Source organism: Ammospiza nelsoni, chromosome 7 (genome assembly GCF_027579445.1).
Source record: "Ammospiza nelsoni isolate bAmmNel1 chromosome 7, bAmmNel1.pri, whole genome shotgun sequence".
Taxonomy (NCBI): Eukaryota; Metazoa; Chordata; class Aves; order Passeriformes; family Passerellidae; genus Ammospiza; species Ammospiza nelsoni.
This window is the reverse complement of record NC_080639.1, coordinates 31,589,578-31,612,561: the sequence shown is the minus strand read 5'-3', so window position 1 is coordinate 31,612,561 and position 22,984 is coordinate 31,589,578. Positions and strand designations below refer to the sequence as shown.

The window sequence follows — 22,984 nt, the reverse complement described above, 5'->3', positions numbered from 1 at the left end:
TGAAGATCCAGTAAACTATGTTAGATAGTTTTTTTTCCTTGCTGAAAAATTTAAGATTTCAGTTTGCACTTTAATTTTTTTCATGCTGTGTTGAAGAGGACAGCAGCATCATGGAAGTTGTAATCTGCCTTGTTCCAGAGGTAAGAATGCATCAAATGTTTACCCACTGAAAATAAAGTCATTGAAGCTTTTCCTTTTCTGTTCATTCATTATTCATTGCCATCAGTCTGGATGCACTTGTGTTAAAGTCTAACTTCTGACAGCAGCTCACTGCATGCAGTGCACCGAGGCACTGAAAGCTCGTGCTTTCACCCTTCAGATAACCCCACTTCTAAGAAAAAACAACCAAACCAAACATTCTTTCTGAGGAAGACATGTTTCTGTCAGAGATATACACAGCTTTTAGCACAACACCCAGAGATTCTTCTCTGGTACTACAGAGAAAGAAGTAAAAGGCACAAAAGCATCTACAAGCAGAGCCCCATGGATTCTGCAAAAAGAACAGATAATGCTGTTGCTGCTCGCACACTCCTGTATTCTAGGATTATTAGCCTGAACTGTGGCTTTACAGAGCTTTTTAAATATTCCAGCAGATACTGTAAGGCTTACAAGAATGTCCCAGAAATCAGAAAGACTTAAACAAACATTCCAAAATGCAATTTGAAAATAAGAACTTAGGCTTTTGCTTTACCTGTTCCTCCCCATCTTCCGCTGCTTCGGCTTTCAGAGTCTCAATATCTTGTTGTAGTCTCTCCATTTCTTCCTTTAAAACAAACAAAAGCTGATTTTTTTTAACTGAGACCTCTTATCTTAAGAGATATGAGGGAAGGATCTTGACAACACAACTTCTAAAAAAATTTCAGAGCTGACCATACACATAATATTTAAATTTGGAAGAATAAACAGCATTTCCTGCTTCAGGATATCAAGGAAGGCCACACCAGCTCAGATTCCTCCTCACTCCTCCCTGCTCCAGGGGTGCTAATATTCAATATAAACCTGGAGTGAGCAGTACCTGGGGGGTGGGACAGATGACAGACAAGGACACACAGCACAACAACACACCAGGAAAGTGCTTATTTACAAAGTTTTAAATGAATCCTTCTAGAAGACACTGGAACTTACCCTACAATGTGCTTTGAACTCTTGCTCCTGGCTCTTCAGGTTTTCATTCATGGCCACCAGTGCTCTCAGACTCTGTAATATGCTAAATTTGAAGATCCAGTAAACTATGTTAGATTTTTAGTTTCTAATTTAAACAGATGGAGAATTAATATACATTAAAACAAGCTTAGTTCTAAATAAATTTACAATAAAACCTGGGTAAATTAAAACCCCAAATATCAGCACTGATATACCAAGGTCAAAATAAAGGTGGAGTGTTACATTGAATATTCTGATGGCTTTGTTATGTTTTAACCTCATTACTGTGAAAGTTTTGAGAGACTTCCATTTAATTTATGTGAGATGAAGGCTTCAAATATGAACAAAATAAATCAAGAAGGCCTCATCTACTTGTCAGATGTGTCTAGGGTACCTCTGCTTTAAACACCTACAATTATTTTGAACTACAGACTGACACTTTTCATTCTGACTGAATCCTATTGCAATGTTTCCCTGTCTCTGGAAAGCAAGCTGGAGAATAATTTTATTTTTAAATGTTAGTTATTTGTTAAGGTTGAAAAACCAAGAATCATTGAATGATTCATTTTAAAACCATTATTTTTCAGAATTTCAAAGGTAACAAAGGAAGAAACTTACCTAGAATCTGCTTGGGATTCTATTGTTTCTAAGGCTGCCAATTCCTTGTCCAGCTTTTCACTGTAACTCTTAACCTAAGGGTTACAATTAATAATAAATTGATACTTAATTGATTAATAATAAATTGACTTTCCTACACCATGAGATCAGTGAGTTAAGCTTGCAAACACCTTCAGTGTTTAATACATCCCTTCACAAACAGAATTTCTCAAAAAATTTCAGCTACAAACAGCACAGAAAAAACTAAAGATTACCTCTGTTAATGTCTCTTTTGCTTTGGTACATTTTTCCTGCAGATCAGCATATTTAGCTTGCAACTGTTACAAAAGAGAAAAAAATAAAAGAGTTGGATTCTATATTCACACTAATTACACCTGTAATGGAGAACAGAGAATATTTGAGCTGTTCATAATGGTTGTCTGTCAAACAGCAGGCCAAGCATAACAAACACTGTCTTTTCTTGTCAGCTACTCTTGCAACTGATTGCAAGAATTCTGACTGAATATTTAATTACTAATAGCAAACATTTACCACCTGATCCTTTAGGTCCATGAAGTCCCAGAATAAACAACAGCTTTTCCAAATTAGAGGCCAACAGAATTGGACAGAATCTCTGCTAAACTGCTCAAACTTTTCTAGCCTGGCTGTACTGGCCTAGTTTCACACCAAGCTAAGAATGAGTCCCATTTTATACTTCTCCAAATAAGTCAGGGCAATTCAAGACTTGCACAGAAGCACCATGGCACCAAACTACAGACACTGCCACACCAAATAACCAAGCTGCTTTATGGTTCTCTTCTGTGTAACTATGGAAAGTCTAATAAGGCAGTGAGCAAAATGTGTATTATAAACAAATATTAGACATTTCACGTGTCAATTAATTTACAGAAGCTAATTTTAGAAGAACATCCTTCTTTAAATTCCCTATGATTTAAGGTAAGATTGCAAATAGTAAAACAAAAACAGGACATGGTTTACAAAAGTGGAGCAAAAGTGAGCAAACAAAAAATGCACATGTAGCTCAGTTCCACTTCCTTTCATGCTATTTTAGTGTGCTGTTCACAACACACAGCTGTGACTTAATGCTCCACTCTTCCCTTTCCAAATTTATAAACATAAAGCTTTTTAATTGTTTTTCATATTTTTTAGCAATAGTTCACCAACAAATTTTACTCTAACTAAAAAATTTTAAGTCTCCAGTCCACATCTCATGAAAACTGACATGAATTTTTAGTTTTGAGAAATCTTGCCAAAATTTACTGCAGTATTGAAGCCAGAACTCCATAAATATTTCTTAAAAGACATTGTTCTTGACTGTCACTGATTTCAAAAGCTGCTTTTGGCAAGTGGTAAATGAAATTCAGCCAGGAAATTCTTACTTTAGTAAAGTGATAAAAGGATTATATTTGGCTTACAGCTGTCAGTACATTTTTTCCCCATATAAAAACAGCACTGAGATTGTTATGTACTGAAAACAAGCTGCACAGAATTAAAGGGCCCTCAGCATTCAAAATGGTAAAATCATGGTTCTTCCCAAAATTAAGGCTGAGCTAACTGCCCCCAGGAACACAGCCTGCTCTCACAATCCAAGGACAATGCAAGCAGAGGAATCAGTGTTCAGCATGACAAATTGCTGGTGCAGAAGACACCTTGCAGGTATTTTCTGGATGGCAAAAACTTTGTGATCAACCTCTTTATCAATGTTTTCTTCTTTACTACACACACAATACTTACCTCTTCGAGGAGTTTGGTTTTCTGCAAGATCTGCTTGTTGAGAGATGCCACCTTCCTTCTGTGTTGCTGGGCAGCTCCAAGCCTTTCTGGTCTCTCCTCAGCAGAAAGCTCAGATTGCTGAAAAACAAGAACAACAGCCTTTTGGACCCCACAGCATTGTTTTCTGATTCTTCAGAAGCTCAGGAAATACCAAAGTGGGACACACCTGTGACATTCCTTATCAAGAACTGTGTCTATCCAAAAGAATGACTTACTGATCTACCTCCCATCAAAATAAGCAAGCAGCTGAACAACTGAATTATATTCCAAAATTTGCAAGTGAAGTAAGCTCAAAAAGTCAGTTGCCCTGGGACAGGTGGAAAATACTACAGTGTACTAGAAGATAGACAATTCTTTTGTATCAGCATTATGGTTAAACCCAGTAGAGTTCTTCAATGGAAAAAATACAAGCATACTAAAAAACACCTTAAGCCATGGTATTCACTGAACTTGTTGAATCAGAGATGTTCCACATCCCAACAAGTAGCTCCAGAATTTTCAGAAGCCTTGAACAATAATGTATTCTGAAATAGAGGCTTGGCTGCATCTCCATGCTGAATGACAATGACATACTCAGTGTGGCAGATGCATTTACCACTCTGGGTTTTTTTTGGGGTTTTTTTGGTTTTTTTGGTTTTTTTTGTGTGTGCATGTGCACTGCTGACACCAGCCTTGGAGAACTACTCCATCCAGCATGCATTGCCAAGAGTGTCTCATAAATGATAACAGAGACAGCAATCTGGATCCAGCCTCCTCTTCTCTCTGAATTGTGAAAGCAAAGCTGACAGAAACATTCTTTAGGAAAAATAACATTTAGAATAGAAATTGTATATTTGCAGTAGACAAAAGAATCATTAAAAAGCAGTGATATCTTGATCTCTAAGGGATTATTTGCCTAAAAATTATTTGTACCTTTTGAAAGTCTTCACTTTGATACTTACATCCATCTGTTTTTGTAATTTGCTTCACACACTCAGACTTTTTTTCACTTAATCCATTTTCCAATATTTCACTAGAAAACCAGTTCATTTTCAAGTACCTCAAGTGCTAATTTACAGTCTGTCAAAGACTTCAATACTAAGTGCTTTTTGAATAATTACCCAATGTTGACAACTGCTACAATGCATAATCAGCTAAAATGCTACAAGGAATGTGATATATTCTTCACTTATATCTGCTCCTGGTTCCACTCCAGGCAGATGGGTAAGCAGCTTAATTTTAAATGAAAATAAGAGGCAAAGCCTGTCTTCCTCCTCTACATTTTCTATGTAATTCATATTGAACAGCAGCTTAATGATCTTATGTTTCTACATCCACAGCAAGAAAAGCCCAATTCTGATGGCTTAACCCAACAATTCAGAGGCTTTCTTTGCTTTTGTTGTTAGGAAAGGAAGAAATGCCTCTAAGCAACACCTGTGACCCTGAACTACTCAACAAATATACAGTCTTACTTATTCCTCTCATTATTTAGTCAAATTACATTCATCATGTTATGCATTCCAAAACCTTATCCTTCTCACCACCACATTTAGCCTCTCACATGCATAAGACACAAATGGAGAAAAATGGAAATGCAAGAGAAACAAACATGAGCTAAACTATTCTGACACTGATGTTTGCAGAAATAGTAAAAATCCATGTAGTACAGCTTTGCCATTAAAAAAAAGTGGATCATATTTCAAAAAGTGAACTTTACAGCTTGCTTTTTGAAAATGGGAAAGAACCATCACTAATGTCTCTGACTGTTTAAAGATGATCAATTTGCTATTAATTAATAATTTTCTGCCAGTATTTTCAGAGGGTAAGGAATAACACTACAGTCCTTCCTCCAGTTCACTCAGCAGGTTAACATGGCAGCAGAATGGAGGGGCAAATGCAGAAAATTCTAAGCATTGACCTTCTGCAAAAATGCCTTGTGTAAGAAAGGTCCTGGCCCATGGCCAACATCCGACCTAGGATTTGGCTTGTCAGGGATCTTTACTGGGCTTGTGGTAAGACAAAACTGATAAAAAAATAAGCACTGCTGTGTTTCTCATGTTATGTACAGTTAACAAGCACTGCTGTGTTTCTCATGTTATGTACAGTTAATAAGCACTGCTGTGTTTCTCATGTTATGTACAGTTACCACGATCTATGACTATTAAAATTACATCCAAACATTGCTGATGCTTCAATAAACTCTTTGATAACATCCTTAATTCTTTTCCTGGTGCATGCATACATGCACAGAAATTCTATTTTTTTATCACATCCCATAGATTTGAAAAGTGATCTATTTTTGGTTTGACTTGAATCAGTTCTTACTTTTCAGGGTATTAATCATTGCTCTACTATAATAGTCAAGGTCCTGCTCCCTTCTCTCAGAACAGAAGAAATGTAACATTGAAATATGACCCTTGGGCTTCTGTTCTTCCAATCTTTTATAATAAAGAAAGGCCAAGAATTTGCTGTTGAGCTATAGGGTTTATCTCCAAAATGGGAAAGCTCCATACCTCAAATGTGTCAACAAAAAGGAAGAAATATGAGAAGACTGTTGGACAAGTAAGAGCGACCTATAACTCATATCTGGCAGTGATGTATTGGATGCATTAATTGCTTGAAGAGCCAGATTTTCTTTTCACATTACTGCAGAAAACAATCACAGCTGAACACAGCAACTGGAGCAAACAAACACACACATTTAATTGCTTTGACTTCTCAAACCAACAAAGCTTTGGGTTTGATGAGATGAGATTCAAAACTTGAGATACAGAGCATGACTGAGAACTGGAGTCTAGTGCAAACATCTGGAAATCTGAGTGCAGGAGGCCTAGACTTTTCTCTGAGCAGGCCCACAGAGCTGTATTTCTGTGCTTAACACTGAACATTTTAAAGCATATCAAGAATTTAGGCCTCTAGTTTGAATAGATACAACTCAGGCTCCTCTTCATCCATGAAAGGATTTAGGCAGGTCTTAAACCCAAATTAGTCACAAATGCAATTCAGGGACTTGTACTATCACACCAAAAGCCTGGGTGTGTTGAAGTCTCTTTGAAGTACTTTCCTAAACTCTGGCTGTACTGCTGCCCACAGCATGTATTAAAAAGTGTGTTTCAAGAGAATCATGGCAATGAAGTTGGCAGCTTAAAGCCTAAATTAAAATGCTATTCAACACCATGTGGTTAAACCCACTCAGGTAACACACTTACCTTCTCAGCATATTCAGACACAATTTGCTTGATCTCATCTGACTGGAGCCCAACAATCTGGCCAACTGTGCTTGCTGTCAGTTTGCCCTGCAATTGTATCAAGAAAATGCTTGGAGCTTTGGAACTGCCCGTACTTTTACATGATAATTTCCAATAAATTCTAATTTTAAACAGAAATTTGCACAATGAGTAAAAATCCCTATCATAAGAAAAGTCCAGGAAAAATTCCACCCCCCAAACCTAATCTTGCTGACAGAAATGTCCCACTTAAATCCTTTTAGCAAATTATTCTTATTTCAGAAACTTTTGTTCTTTATACTGAATTTTGCATTTGCTTAACAAACCTCTAAGCATGCAGGCACGTGCAAGAATTCACCTTTAAACTGCATGCATGTATAAAACCAGTTTTCAAACAGAACTGAATTCTACAATGGATTTCAGTAGAAATCAGGTCAGTCAACTCTGAGACTAGACTAATTATTACCTTTTCTTTCATGACTCCACCATAAACAGAAACAATGTTTAACAGCTGAAATTATTTCCAGTCCTTTCAGCCAGAAATCAAAGAACAGACTACAAGTTCCACTATTTCATTAAATACAACAAACTAAGAAAAGAAGATACATATCCAGTATTTTCTGTGTCTTAGACTAATGCTGTATTTATAAGTGTTTTGAAAAGAACCTTGAAAGGCACAGTTTTCCAGCACTCTCCCCAATAATCCTCCGAATAATTTCACAAGATGAACGAAGTAAGATAGTGCATCTTGGGTAGCTGCAGGGTGATGTCTTTCCCCTGAAATTCTTGTAGACATCATTTGGAATAGGCATTTATTTATACTGTCATTACCATTTCAAGGCAAATGATGAACTAATTAGCCTTGTAAAATTTACTGTCTTCCTAATTCAACCATTTTTATGCACTCTCCTTATGAAAATTTAAACACAGTCATTCCATGACTTCAGACCTGAATCAGCAGCCTGATTTTAAGAATAATTACCACAATCAACCATAATTTAAAGAAAACTATATCAGTTTTAAATGCTACTGACCTCTTCTGTTGCCATTGCAGCCATGCCAGTCATCAGAGTTTTAATGCGAAGCTACAGCAAAACATGAAGAATTATACATAACAATTTAACTTCTAACATTTTGTTATCTTTCTGCCAGGGACATATACATAAAATTAGTATAATATAATGTAATCATGCATAAAATCATGTAATTTTAAAACATGCAACAGGGCCCTAAGTCTGTGAAAAGAAGAGGTGGCTAAAGTTACCAAATGTAAGGAAAATTTCTTGTAATAGTAAACTTTCACTCAGACTATTCCACTCCCACTGTCAACCAAAAATCAACCTTTTTAAAAAATGCTCAGATTCAAGAAATAATAAAGAGGTTATAGGTGTTAAATACCAAAAAGCATTAATTTTGTGGATCAATTTCAAGCTCTGTATTCTCCTGTGGGAAGCAACTTTCACTTTAACTAACCATGGAGATTTTCCTTCTTTTGGAGAATGACTGGGCAGTGAAAATTGAAGTCTCTCCCCCAGGTTAGTAACTCCCATGCCTGCTGTGTCTGGGGCTCACCTCCTCAGCAACCTGAAGGTCATCTTCATCAGAAGGCTCAGCCTTCCCTGCTGCTGCAAGCCCTGGAGGTAGCACTGCTTTTTTATCTTCAGCCTTTTAAAGAAAAATTAAGACGTTAGAATATTGGAACTAGGTATAATAAAGTGTTAAGAAAGACATCAAGGAGAAAACTGGAATGTATTCATATAAACAGAACAGCTACATTTCAGCTGCTGGAACATCCTCACCCTCCAAATCATGCCAACTGAAATGTAAGCCTTCCTGATTTCTCACAGGTATTCCAACTGTGTCTCTGCCTTCCTATGGACTTGTCTGGTCTGAAGATTCCTTATTGCACAGCCTTCTGAGAGCTGCCAACCTCAGACAACCCAGAATATGATGTCTACTACACAGGACAGGACTGATTTTTTTTTTTAATAAATCGTTTTTGCAACTTAATATTGGTGTAACAAACATACAACATAAAAATTGCAAACATGCCTGGTTCAGTTAGAAGAATTTGTACCACTGAAGCAAAGAGAACTGGGGACAGCCAGACTCAATTTCTAGGTCACCCTACCACACCACTAACATATTTCACTGTCCATTTCTGCCTTACTGGGGGCTCAGCTTCCACAATATCTAATATACAATATCCCAAAGGCATCAGAATTTTTGAAGAAACAAAATGAACTCTATAAACATGACTAGTGGTGACTCTGAAGGCATTCCTAGATTGAGAAATATCTCCATTTATAAAAACATAAATGTGACATTTGTATGTGGAATACTGAGATAATGAAGAAGAGCAACTTTAATCTACTCAATGTATTGCTGGGTCCATGATGTGTTTAATGCATTACCTTCATTATCTCTGTAATAAAGACTTGTAGCCAAATTAATATCTGCACTGAAATCACAAAACTGCAGGTACCCAGCATTTTATGGACATTTTAAGATGCCATAACCATCAAAAGCACAGCAAGGATGCTAATTTTCCAGAAGGACAATGATTTATTTATAATTTTATTTATTTATAGGTTTCTCGATCACATTAAACAAAGTGTTTTGTAATAAATGTCTAAAATATTTCTTACCAAGCTGAATGGTTCTTTAAAAAGAAAGACTCTTTAATGATCACACTATGGAACACTCAGTTGAAAAATATAAATAGAAAATATGTCATTACCTAACAATAAAAGTCAAACCAAAACAAACCCAATGCCCAAACCCTCTTTCTTTTAAACAAAAAATAAGTTTGCAAAATGTGATCTGTAAGCAGAGATGAAGGAAATCCTTTAAAAAGGGTAATCAATTACACCTTTCATGGCATACAATTTTTAATTGCAGTTAGCCATTTTTAAAATCTGTTAACAGTAGAAGTTATAGCTGTCCATTCTGCTGTATTTTAAGATTTAACAGTAACCAACACTTCAACAATGCTGTTCTTCCCACAGTTTGAGGGTTTTAAATTAGTATATTTTTACCTGTTCTGTTTTTCCTGCTTGTCTGCTAAATCCATATCTCCTAAAAGAACAACAGAAACATGAAGGAAAAATACTGTTGTTTATGACTTCCACAAATACATTAAGTTTTTATCAATTTTCAACATAAGATATGCACCAAGAGCCAGGATCAAATTAGTTTTGAAATGTTTTGAGTAAACCAAATAAGCAGGTACTGGAGCATATTTACAGAATGGTTTCAGATCCATTATCTGAATATGCCATATCCCATCAAGATTTTCAAATCTTGACTTTCCATAAAATATTATCATGTAAAGCTCATGAGAGGAAAAGGCAATGCTCTCTTCCCATTTGAAAGTTAATTCTGAGCTATTACACTACAGTTCATGTTACTGTTAAAAGGAAAATACTCAAAACAATCAGACAAAAAAATCAAAAAATCTATGGCTATGGGGGAAAAGAAGCCCCAGAAGATACAAAATGGAATTCAGATGTAATCTGCACTTGTTAAGTATTAAGAGCTCAGACAGCAGACAAGATGTCCTTACCACTAAACTGTGAAAGGAAAACTGGAAATAGAATCTAGAAATAGAAGCTCTGTAACTTCATTTTTATGTGTTTGGAGAGCTCTCAGTAAACCAGAGGGACTTTCAGAGATAATGGAAAATTGAAAGGCTGGGTAGCTTTGTCTCTGAATGGAAGTTTGCAGCAAAGTGAGAAGACAAAACATTCAACCATGATTCAGCCTCCTGATGCAGCAGCCACATCAGAATGACAAAAAGAAGCAACAGCAACTGCAGGTCCTTTTTCACCAAATTTTCAGTGGATTGCTTGCAAAAACCTAACACTGATTGACACACTATCTGGAAGGATGATGTATTTAAGCTGCTTTTATAAAAAAACACAATAAAACCAAGAGAGAGAGCTAAATGAAGCCTTTCACCTGCCATATTCCAGAAGTGTGGCATGAACCTTTGATTCCTCATCCAGCAGCTCCTCAGCTCCTGTCTGACGTTTGTATTTTCTCTGGGGCTTGTAAACCTCCTGCAAGACAGTGAAAAAGTCTCAAGAAGTTTGGTAGTAAAATGACTTTAATCTCCTGCTATCCAAGTGTAATCCATTAGTTCAACAACAGCCCATTAAATAAAACAAGAATTCACAATTACTATTTTGTACTGATAGAGCTGCTTGCAATTTAAAAACAGAAGGGAGAACATTTTGTTTTAAATCTGGCTTTCCATTCCACACAAACTATTATTTTCAACAAAGAATTCCTGCACCATAACACTGCTGAAATGGCTTTCCATCTTTTTCAAAGATGTGATCCCAAAGTGGAGATTTCAAACAAGTACAAATTGATAGAGGGTAAGCTAATGTGTAAAACAGAATACATGTCTCACTGGAAAGGCAAGTGCTTCTAGCTGGAGTAAAAGACTCATTGTAAGTCTGCTAATAATTAAAAAATTCAATCAAAACATGGGAAACAACATTTTAGAAACTGCAATTGAAATTTCCAAAGCAAGGACAATTATTCAAATAGATTAACAAAGGAGCTACATTGGTCATCACCTGGAGACTTTCATTGCAATGTTATTCTGCAAACACATCTGTAATTCAACCACATATATTACACTCAGGTCATTTGTACAAAAAACAACTACCTCCCTCCAAAACCTGCCAAAAGAGTAAGGTGACTTGTCTGGCCCATTACACAACCTCTCCTTACACCAGCACTGAGCACCTCCATCTGTGGATGAAGAGTTCAGGGTGCCTGGCTAGAGCTGTCTGAAAAAACAGGGATTTTCTCAGGAGAGCAGGGTTTCACTTTCTGTTGAAGAACCTTGAAAATGTCCCATTCAAAGCAAACTCAGATTTCTCCTCTCTTGTCAAATGCTGCCCTGGAATTTATCAAGATGGTCCAAAAAACCCAAAGCAGCAGTGAACTACTGTGAGTCAGAAATGGTGAATTGATGGTCCCAAGGAAAGAGGAAATTAGAAAGCAAGGACAGAAACTGCAGCCAGACAGCTGAATTCAGGTATGAGAGTGAGAGAGCTTAGGTATTTTACTATTTTACCTCTCTGTGCATCCATGAACAAGCTTTCAAAAAATATATACAAACAGTTTATCCAAGAGTTAGGAGATTTGCATGGGAAAAGGGAGAACACAGGTGAGATCACCTTTCCCAACCAACATCTGCTACTTGAAGAAAGCAGGGTGTTTACTTTCATTGCTAATTACAAGTGAAAAAGTCAAGTTCTGAAATGCAGATAATTGAGATCATCACCATATTAACCAATTTCAAGGCAAATAGCACAACTGCTGATAGCTTCAAACACACATTTAAATCTGCTGAGGGTTTAACAGTCTGCAGGCTACCCTGTGACTTTTGTTTGATAGTGTGGGATTCCACACAGCCCATGCAGGCAGTGGATGTGGTTTATCTCCTCATACAGTGCTCACCTATCAATGTGATATATTGGCATTTGAGACCTGTCTCAATGATGAAGATCAACATGTAACTTAATTGGGATCTTCTCATGAGAAAACCCAATTAACCACATCCATTTCATTACTAAAAACACTCACTTGGCCATAAAAAAAAAAGAAATCTAACATACTTACAAAGATATCAGTAACTGTTTTGAGTGCCTTCTCTTTTCTTTGCATGAATTCATCATCCTGAAAGACATTAGTGGAGGTAATTAAAACACCAGGAATGGACACTAAATCTCCAACATTCTAATGATTCTGTGAAACAAAGCTGTCAAACAGTTTCTGAGTTGCCCAGTGATTTGGTGTAAAAAGGAAAGTACTTGCTTCTGCCTTCAGATGGGAGATAGGTCATCAAAACTGTGTCCAGGTCAGCAGCCTGGGCTCTCTGCTCAGGCAGGTCCTGACACAAAAGCAGTCCCAGCCCACTACTGGGATCTCCAATCTTGAATACACTATTAAGAAATGAAGCTGGGATAGGCTTGATGTGGAAAAGAGAAGTTTCCCCTACTGTTTAGTTTCTAAGCATTAAAGATAATTATTTAAAAAAACCAAAATCAAAAGCATGCCAAGTTAATTAAATCTGTCTATCCCCATACAAGAGACATCTATCTTTAATCCTATTACTAAGGGACAAAACTTAGGTTCTAAATGTTAAAAATGGAATTGCCAACTGATATGTGAGAACAGAACTGATGGCTTTGCACTACAGGCATATATCCAAGCTCATTCAATCTCTCCTCCTCTATGAAGGAAACTTCATCTCATTGCTGAAGAAAAGATCAGTTATTGAATGAAGTTTTTTACAAATCTAGTTTTCAGAAGCAAATTTTGGGGTTTGGATACAGGAAGACAAGAGCTGCCTTTCAGCACTCTGGAAGAAACCCCAAATGACAGAGTATTAACAGCATATTCATTCTCAATTAACTACATTAGGTTCTCCACAGCATGCTGGGTGCTTCTGAACACAAAGACATAAAAATACCAAATACTGCAGAAAAACTAAGGCAATCATTAGGCAAAAGTTAACCAGAATCTACAAAATTTCTGTCACAATAATGCTTCAATTTTTTCCCAGATAAATTTGTAGGGGATTTCTTTAGGACTCATTCATAAAATGGCAAGAGCAACTCTGGTGAAGCGTGCAGATTTCAGAGCTGTGAGGATGGTACTGCAACTGAACATCTGACATATAACAGAAACAAGAACTGCCTCAATCTTACCTCTGGCAGCCTGTGAGTTTTCTGAAACTGTGATATAGAGTAAGAACGGACATAATCTCCCATTTCTTCCCTTGTTTCTATTGCACGTTTCACCAGCCACTGAAAAAAATTGTATTAGCTGAAAACAAAACAATAACAGCAGCAAGCACCAAACTGCTGCCTAATTTTTTAATACATGATAAAAGCTAAAAGCACATTTTTAAGCATGGAAACAAGAGCATGTGATTTATTTGTAATCATGGCAACTCTTTGGCCTAACCCTAACAAAAAGTGTCAGTATTTGTGACTTTATAAACATTTCTTTTTCTTTTGTGCATATGTTTCTTGTATGAAATTCTCCTACTGTAGATCACACACTGGTTTAAAAGACTACAGCTCCACCAGGAACAGACAGATCTTCAAGCCTATGAAGTGCTCATGAAGAACCACATGGCTGTGCAAGAAAAAAGGCTTCTTCTGACATTTATAAGACCACACAAAAAGCCACAAAATACTGAAGTACATTTTAAACTGTGTTGGAGAAGATAAATCTTGCAGACTGTTGACAGCCTGTGCAGGAGGTCACAGAAGAGATGAGATCAGTTGTGGGATTCAAGTTTGAACCAACAACTGTTTCCTGTGCTATAACGATGAACCCCTGGAAAGTGAGGGGAACGTGATGACAACAAGAGATGAAAATGAAGAATATTAATTACCAAGAACATCTCAACACAAGACTGTGTACATATTTTGCCTGTGATCATATGCAGAATTTATTAGGAAGTACAATGACATTTCTGCCCAATGGAGTATTTGTAAGATTTTTAAATTTTTTTTTAAAGTTCTGCTACAGTCTATGGCAGTGAGCCAACTCAGCCCAATTTCTTCCTGTAGGGAAGGATCCATCTAAATACTTGCACAGTGTAAGAGCTAATGGGACACAATGCCAGACTTAAGAGCAAGCATTTGTAGTATTTGAAAACTGATTTGAGATTTACAGATAGAAAGTGGAATCGTGATTTTACCAGGGCATTGAATAAAGTGCCATTATCAAATACATAAATCCTACATGGTGTAGTCAGCATTTCATATTTTGCATGGTCTTTTTCAGAACAGTATTCTGGTGACACCAACAAGTTTTCTTGAAAGTCTGTCTTGGCTGGGATGAAATGAGGGACCTGCAGTACATGGAGCAGGCAGAACTTCACAGGGAGCTGACAGAAAGCCACAATTTTTAAACCAAGATCCTCTACATACCAAAAACTAAGCCCATAAAAAAAGACTTGTATGAGTCAGCTGTACCACCTACTGGCCAGCTACAAATACTGGGAGTCACTGCCCTCAGACAAACACAGAAGCAGATTTCCTCCCTGTTTAGAATTAATAGTTCTCCTTTCCAGAAGCAATATCCCACACCAGGATTTGTGATAAAACAGGTGACAGAAAAAAACACCTAGTGCTATTGTTTTTACAGGAGGAATATATTTCCTATGAAAGAAGCCTAGTGTTTGATAAATGTAACCAGTCATTGCCATCCAGTGACCAGGGCAAGAAACTCACCTGGGCTGAATTTTATTTTTTTTTCTGTATAGGAAATAAGGGTTCAGAAGCAAAAACACACATTAGCAAGATACAAACTTTCCAGAGCCTGAAAGCTGTGTAAGAGCAGCACACACCACAGAAAGTTTTGTGGGGAGTGCAGTTAAGTGTGGTTTTCCTCAGGAGCTTGCAACTAGAAGAGGAAAGAGCACCAGGAAGTTTTCCCCACTTCTTACAGATTGAAATTTAGATTCTTCTTACTTGCTAAATTCCTTCACAGGCATGAGGTAAGGAGATATTTATTGGAAAAGAAGCTTGCTTAACAGTCTTCATTTTCCCTATCTCAAAGATACCTTTCCGTGTGTAGATGAAAGGAAAATCAAAAATGCCAAGGATTCTCCAAATACCACATGTAACTGGAACACATCAAGTGTTAGCTTAAATCTCAATAAACTTGAGAATGAGGCACATGGTGAGTCAGTGGTGCTCAGCAAATACACAGTAAGAGGATCACTTGTCAGAACACAGTTTTAAGTGATAGGAAATAAGGATAAATTATGCTTAAAGAAATTACCCCAATGACTTTTGCCTTATTCATACCCTTCTGATTCATGGTTTATCTGCATAACTTACTCCATAAATTAAACAGAGACTGGAAGGCATTTGTTCTATTTCCTAATCTGCCAAAGCAGACTATCAGATTCCACAACAAGATTAAATTCAGGTTTCTTTCAGCAGGCATTCCACAATAGGCACAATCTGACTCCACTGCCAAGAATTCAGAGTTTGTTTTGTTTACTTTCTAAATGTGGATAAAACAATGCTTCAAAATTCCATCTTCCATAATGTCACTTCATTCTTTAAAAACATCAATCCAAACTACTTCTCTGTGCTTACTTATCCCAAAGTTAAATAAAGAGCCAAATAATTCAAAGCTTTGTTCTATTTTTTATGCAAGTTTTCTGACTTTTTTCAGCAAAGTATCAATACACCACAAAATTATTACCTGTACAACAGGAAATATATGAATGAAATCCAGTCCCTGGATCTGATGTGGTTCCAAACGATGTGGACACTTCATTTTTGGTAATACTGACACGATTTTTTCAGTTAAGGCACTATTATAAAAACAATAAAAAGACAGATGTATATATGCTACAATTTTCTTTTGTAAATTACAGATTATTTTTGCAAACACAGTAGTTCAAAGATTCCCTCTAGTAACTTCCACTATATATAATGAAAAGCAATCCAACTCATTTCCCAAACAGCTTTTACAGGCACTATTTATATCATCAGTCTGTGAAGAGGTGATTAAGCCCCACTTACAGGCTCCTACCTTGGAAATTCATTTAACTACTACAGAAAATTTCAAGATCTGCATGCCTGGACAGAGAAAATATCCATTTAAAATATACCACCACAAACCTTTGCATGTTATAGGGTACACCCAACATGACAGTAACTTTAAGAGCAGTTACATTAAGAGATGTACACTCCAAGGAAGTCCAGAAACAAATGTAAGGACTTAAAACTTTATTTAGCAGAACTCTCAAAATAAATATTGATGTTACACCTGAAACTTTCTGAATTTAAATACATACTGCACTTGAAAGCTAAATACACAGTGCACTTCTCATGCTTTTCAAGTGACTAAAACTGAATTTGCTGGCAGCAATCTCATTCTAGAGCTCAGTAAGAGCTGGTTAAGTGAAAGGATTACCCTGCCACAAGGGATCCATCTGTAAGAAATTCATCCTATTTCCACTGAATACCTAATTTTAGGGGAGGAATTTTTTTTGCTGTCAATGTTGGCAAGTACATTTTTAAAGCAGGTGTAACCACTGAGGATGAGAATTTTACTTGGAAATCCAAAGCTATTTTCCCATAAAGGAAAAGAAATTAACTGCTCCAGTACTGACCTCACGGATATTTAGCACTGTCCAAATGGACAACTAAGGTCCTGGAAGAACAAAAGGGGATCAAGAGATAGGAGACAGTGACCAAAATCTGGAAATAGAGCCTGAAACATTTTACTTCCTAAAGGGAAGTGAAGCACAATCAAAGCAAATGCAATTAAAACAAAAAACTATCCTAATGTATGCTTCCATATTTATTTGAGCCCAGCAATTAAATAACAGGACACCATCACAATGGTGTAACACCATCACTTTGGAATAATACTGAGAAAACACAGTTTAACTTTGCTTTATCTTGAAAACACCACAGAAGCCCTGAGCCTCTACCAACACAAACATTACATGGACATCAAAACAGCCCATGCTCCTATGTTCTGAACACTTTAGATTTACAAATAAATCATTGTTGCTGTTTTGGGAGAGGAGCCTGATTTTTGTTTTGCCAGTTTTGCATCCAGTCAGCTGGAAAAATAACAGAACATTTTGGGAACGACTTAACCAGTTCCTACCATGTTTTTAAGGAAAGCAAGGACAAAAAACTACCACTGCCATTTTCATTCCTAGTCTCTACTTAATTCTTTGCACTCAGCAATGCTTTATGTAGTTAGTTATCTATGATGTAGTTAGTTATCTATATCTTTGAGTGTCTCCAATTGCAATACCCACAAATATTTATTTTGAAAACCCTTGCCAATTCTCTATGATTTTCAAGAAAACACAGAAAGATGTTCTTTTTAACTACACTAAGTAAATAAGTCTCTTAATAGACCACTGTAACTTATCAGGCTAAACTTGTTTCCTGTAAATTTTAATTATGTCTCTTTTATCAGACATAAAGAAATAATGGAGTTTAGAATGTGTTCCCTTTCCCAGCATAAACAATGTCTATAAGCTCCCTGGCACAGGAATTAGCTGGCTTATGAGCAAATTCCATGCATAAGAAATGAATCAAAACAAAATGTTCTCATTGGGTCACCCTGAGGAAGGAAATCCTCCCCCTCAGTATGGGGCAGGTAACTATTTTGGCAACAGTGACATGCTTTAAATTCTGTTTGCTGATGCTACAATTCTAACCCAGAACCATAAAAGGGAGTCAGGGGTTATTGACACAGCACAACTGCAGACACAGGGATCTCAGGGAAGGCCTTCTAATGTTGCACTGCAGCTTCCAGCAGCGTGGGCTCCCTCTGCCCTTTGCTTTGGCCTCTGCATCATCCCCTTGTGCCAGCACAAGCATCTGTGCAGCTGCACAGAGAACTGGATCCAGGAATTCATTCATGTTAAAACTATTTTCTTTTTTTTTTTTCTTTTGGGTTTTGGTTTTTCAGGTTTTTTTTGGTAGGTTTTAATTTGGATCAGTTCCCAATTCAGTTCAGTGTGGAGCCACATAAATGCTTTCAGTGCTTAGTAGGGATATAAGAGCATGGCAGCCCAAATGGAATAGCCCTGCCTGGTTTGAAATAAGCTTCTTTCTGGATTTAGAATTTGTGGAACTACAGTCTGAGAAACCCAGAAACCTGTGCCTTTTGTAAACAGACAGTCCCCAAAAGCAGGAAATTGGAACTAAAACTCTTCCTTAGAAACACATCAGGTAACCTCCCCCTCCCCACCCACATTTTATTTTCTAAGAAAAAGAAGAAAAATCCCCCACTTGCCATTTAATCAACTTACATTTTTTGACCAATAGTAGAGTTTTCCTGAAATAACAAATCCACGTCAATGTCAAAGCTGCAGGTAGTGATACACCACGTCATGCCTCCCACCACCTGGCAAAGGAGCAACAGCATGGTCAGGGCCATTCTAAACTGAACAGGTAAACACAAATACATTTCCAGGCTTTATTTATTTTAGAAACTGCATCTCAGTAATCTCACCACCCTCAGTATTCTCTCTGCTCTGAGACAGACTCAGATAACACAATCATACCAACTTCATACAATACTATACACAATACATGTGTACAAGAAGACAAAAACCAACCCAGCAGTTGACAACCTAAATTCCTCTCTTAGCTTTAGATATTAGTTTTGAAACAGCTCTCAGATTGAAAAAAGAAAACTAAACCAACAAACAATCAAAAGGATAAAACACAACAGTATGTTAAATGTCACGACCTCCAAAAAGTGACCATATCAAAGTTTTATCAAGGATCATAATTACTGCAGTCTTATATTTACCTTTTTATATACATCATTGCTATTATTATTTCTTGCTTGCTGACACATGCAACACAAAGTGCTAGGCACAGTATCAGCACACAGGAAATCCCCAGCTCTGCAGAAATCTCTATTTCAGGCCCTATTCTGACATGGGCATATTTAAACTCCTGAGCCATTTCATCAACTTTACATAAATATTTAAATACAACCTTGCATAAACATGTGAAAAATAACCTAAATGTGTGCAAAGGCAAAGAAGAGAAAAGGGGATTAAAATGTGGAATAACTTGCCATTATCACACAGCAAATTAGGAACCTTGGTTTCTAACAAGGTTTCTGCCATATTCCCCCTCTCACACTCCCCTCTATGATAACCTACATATCCCTTTTGCATTAGCAGTGGGATTATTTTCAGTAGCAAGGCTCATTTTGGTGAGGTTGGGCACTGTCATGAAATGGTAACTGTGCAATTATATTTAAGTACCTGTAAGTGATTTCTACACACAAATGCAACAATGTTACATCCAAAGCAGTCTCCTCGAAATTTCTCCGTCTGAAAGCACAGACTCCTGAGCAGCGACTGTTAGCAATACCAAGGAGTTTGAATAAAATAAAATTGCATTGCAAAGTGAGGCTGTGCTATGATCAAAGAGAGAGCAGAAAACAGAAGAATCCATTTCAAGGCTGCTGTAGTTCTGTGTTTTCAAACCTTGGTTCAGGAATTTCTCACAGTGTCAGCATTAAAGCAATTCAGAAATCTCTCTTCAACATGAACTTTGCTCACTGTCAGCATCACACATTTCCTGTCTACAACAATGAAAGGTTAACAAATATGACATTCTAAAGATATGTAAAAACAGCCCAAAAATAATCTCACCAGGCTAACTGTTCCTTTCTTACACAGACACTTCCTCATTTCTCATCAATGCTGTATTAATAATTACCATGCTATCTCCAAGTATCCAAAGCCTAGCTATTCCAGCTGCTGCTAGGAGAGAGAGGAAAATTCCCTGCACACAACTCTAGCATAGGCCATAGCACCCAAAAAAAGCAGACAGCAGTAAGTTTGCATCCAATTTTCACCTTTAAAACAGGCCTTGCTGCACAAAATTGTCTTTCAAGACTGAGGAGGTCCTGTCTGTCTGAAACTAGGTCATTTGCAGAATTATTCACACAGAGAAGCCTCATAAATTGCAACTGTCTTATAGAGAATTGCTAAGCAAACCAGCAAAACATATAAGCCTCTTATACTTAAAAGAGGGGTTTAAAATATTGTAATGGTCTCACCTTGTCAAAGGGTGATAACCCCTTGATTCTTGCTCGAAAATACCCAGCAGCCACCAACAGTTCCAAGATTTCAGTCAACTTGATGTTTTGTTCCTCATCTTCTCTCGTTTCCACCTGACAAACAAACAACAAAACACTAATTCAGTTTTTCTCATTCATTTGAAGAGTGAGCATTTTCCGAGCCTTGGCACAGACCACATATCAGGGTAAACCTACCTTACATTAGCAACCTGGTTGTTAATTTGAAAGACATTAAAGAAACAGGTAGCACATGTGATGTTAAGTCCATTTAGAAATATTTTCACCCAGTTAAATACTTTAATCTGCTTTTGCTGTTCAAACTCCTGGTCCACTGCTTGCCCCTAACTACTAAGATTGTCCTATTGCCATAAGCCACTTAACTTATTCTCCATTTCACACGTTTCTTTTAATTTCAGGCTTCATAAACTCACACACCTCAATTTAACCTCTGTCCCAGCCGAAACCAGGACACGCTTCTCTAATCCTTCTACAAAACCGGGAGGAGACGCTCACACGGAATTCCACTTTTTGGGCAATGCAATTTCAGAGCACGGCAGTCACAAAAGTGAACTGTGAGGGGCAGCCCGGACAGCCCCAGTGCTCCGAAGCCTCACCAGCACAGCCAGCCCGTCCCAGGGCTTTTGTCCCCCCTTAGAGGATGGAACCCCCCAGCTCCGGGGATACACGCGATTTCCCAGAGGCACAGCGCTCCCCAGCAGCTCGGCCCTAGGCCGGAGAGCCGCTCACAGGGCTCCAGGTGTGCCCGAGGGCTGCACGGCCCCACCTGCCCACCCTGCCCGCCTCCACCCCTCCGGGCACCCTCCTCCTCCCCGCTGCCTGCCACGGGAACCCGGCCAGGCGGGCTTGCAGCGAGCACTCGGGAGGCGATGGAGCACCGACGGTGACCGCACAGCGCTGCCGGCAGCCCCGCAGGCCTCCCCGCGTCCCCCGCGCCCAGCGCGCTGAGCGACACCGACCCCCGCGCTGCCGGCCAGGGCCGGGAACCGGGGCAGGAGCGGGCGGGGATCCCGGGGACGCCGGTGCAGCGGGGCCTCGGCAGCGCCCGGGGGACGGGGGGCTGGGAGAGACGCGGCTCCGGTACCTCCTGCGGGGCCTGGCGCTCCTGTCCCCGCGGGACCCCCATCGCGCTCCGCCGCCGGCCGCGCCGCTGTCACGTCCGCTCCCCGCCGCCGCAGCGCCCCGGCGAAGGGGTGTTCCCGGCCGGCGGCTGCCGGGTTCCCCCGCCCCCGCTCAATGGTTCGCCCGCACCCTCCTTGCGTACAAGCGCATCCGGGCCGTGCCATTCGCGGCCGAGGGGTGCCGGGGAAGGAGGGCGGCGGCTCATGTGACTGACTGGCTGCGCGGAGCGCAACGGCCGCGGCCCCGCCCGCGGGCTGCGCCCTTGGGGGCGCCCCCGGGTGCCCCCGTGCCCGCGGCCCCTCAGTGCGCGGCTCCTCTCCGCCGGCCCCGGGCGCTTCCCCTCCGCCGTGCTGCCCTTCGCCCGCCGCTCTCTTCTCCTTTTTTTTCCTTTTGCAAGGGGTCCTGAGGCCTCCCGCCAGCATGGAGGACAAGTTACTGAGTGCTGTGACTGCGAAACGCCTCACGGCCGCTCATGCTCCGCTGGGCGCTGACACTTCTTCATTGCCAGCCGTGTTTCCTTTGGTGACCTAAGAGCTGAAGTGGGGTTTCATTCTGTTTTTTCTGCTCTGCACACAGGTCAGAGAATCACTGAATTCATTAGGTTGGAAAAGACCTCTGAGATCAGCACGTCCAACATCGAACACCACCATGTCAACTGGATCTTGGCATCAAGAGACATTTCCAGGCTTTCCTTAAACACTTCCAGGGATGGTGGCTTTATTCATGAATAAAATCACACCAATGCACAGGGACTTGATGGGCTGAACAGCCAGATAGCAAAGCTGGGAAGCGTTCTTGCTGGCGATGGCTTAGGAAATACCTGACAGGGGTGTCAAGTCTATCACAGGTGTCCTTGTTTTGTTTCCAGACAGAATATTAAAAAAAAAAACCCAAACAAACAACAACTTGCACTCAGCTGTGGCTGGAAGCATCTCAATAAGGTGAAGGAGCAGGAGTGCAGCATTCCCATCCTTTGGAGGGCAGCAGAGCATACATGAGCCATTCCATTATGACTGCCTCCCTGACAGAGTGATCTAAATAAATAAATACTACTACTACTACTACTACTAATAATAATAATAATAAAGCAAAATTAGGCCATACTAATAATAATTAATAATAGCAAAAATAAGCCAGACCAGCTCAAGCCATGTAGTGGTGTAACCACAGGCCACATTGTTAAAACAGAGTTTCAGAACTTTGTTCCACAGCCCCAGAGGTTAACGTGGTCACCACAGCAATACGGGCTTTCTGTGTTTTGTCTGTCTTCTCCTCACAGAGAACTGTATGGCTCTAATTTCACTGCCATGGTGAGGAAGACTGAAGCCCACAAAAAGCAAAGACAAGGGTTGAAACAGGAGAATGTTAGGGAGGGATGTAGATGACCTTCAGACGCAGCAGCAAGTGCAGAAATTAACAAAAATGAGAAATAAAAAGCCAAAGGTATTATGAACTAGGGGCTTAAGTAG

The 22,984-nt window shown here is 39.1% G+C and overlaps 1 protein-coding gene across 1 annotated transcript in view; it reads right to left on the bottom strand.

Annotated features, from left to right (window-relative positions):
* Nucleotides 1–21,630, bottom strand: part of CCDC93 (coiled-coil domain containing 93) — a 32,119-nt gene extending 10,489 nt beyond the window's left edge. Inside the window, exons 1-16 of the mRNA XM_059476198.1 lie at nucleotides 21,478–21,630; nucleotides 20,355–20,468; nucleotides 18,580–18,674; nucleotides 15,996–16,107; nucleotides 13,472–13,570; nucleotides 12,381–12,437; nucleotides 10,701–10,801; nucleotides 9,779–9,818; nucleotides 8,313–8,405; nucleotides 7,775–7,825; nucleotides 6,723–6,809; nucleotides 3,496–3,612; nucleotides 2,016–2,078; nucleotides 1,762–1,835; nucleotides 1,126–1,207; nucleotides 692–763 (exon numbers count right to left, since the gene is read on the bottom strand). Of these exons, the coding sequence (XP_059332181.1) occupies nucleotides 692–763; nucleotides 1,126–1,207; nucleotides 1,762–1,835; nucleotides 2,016–2,078; nucleotides 3,496–3,612; nucleotides 6,723–6,809; nucleotides 7,775–7,825; nucleotides 8,313–8,405; nucleotides 9,779–9,818; nucleotides 10,701–10,801; nucleotides 12,381–12,437; nucleotides 13,472–13,570; nucleotides 15,996–16,107; nucleotides 18,580–18,674; nucleotides 20,355–20,468; nucleotides 21,478–21,519 (1,299 nt within the window). The 5' untranslated portion in view covers nucleotides 21,520–21,630. The remainder of the gene's footprint in view (nucleotides 1–691; nucleotides 764–1,125; nucleotides 1,208–1,761; nucleotides 1,836–2,015; nucleotides 2,079–3,495; nucleotides 3,613–6,722; nucleotides 6,810–7,774; nucleotides 7,826–8,312; nucleotides 8,406–9,778; nucleotides 9,819–10,700; nucleotides 10,802–12,380; nucleotides 12,438–13,471; nucleotides 13,571–15,995; nucleotides 16,108–18,579; nucleotides 18,675–20,354; nucleotides 20,469–21,477) is intronic.
* Nucleotides 21,631–22,984: the final 1,354 nt, after the last annotated feature.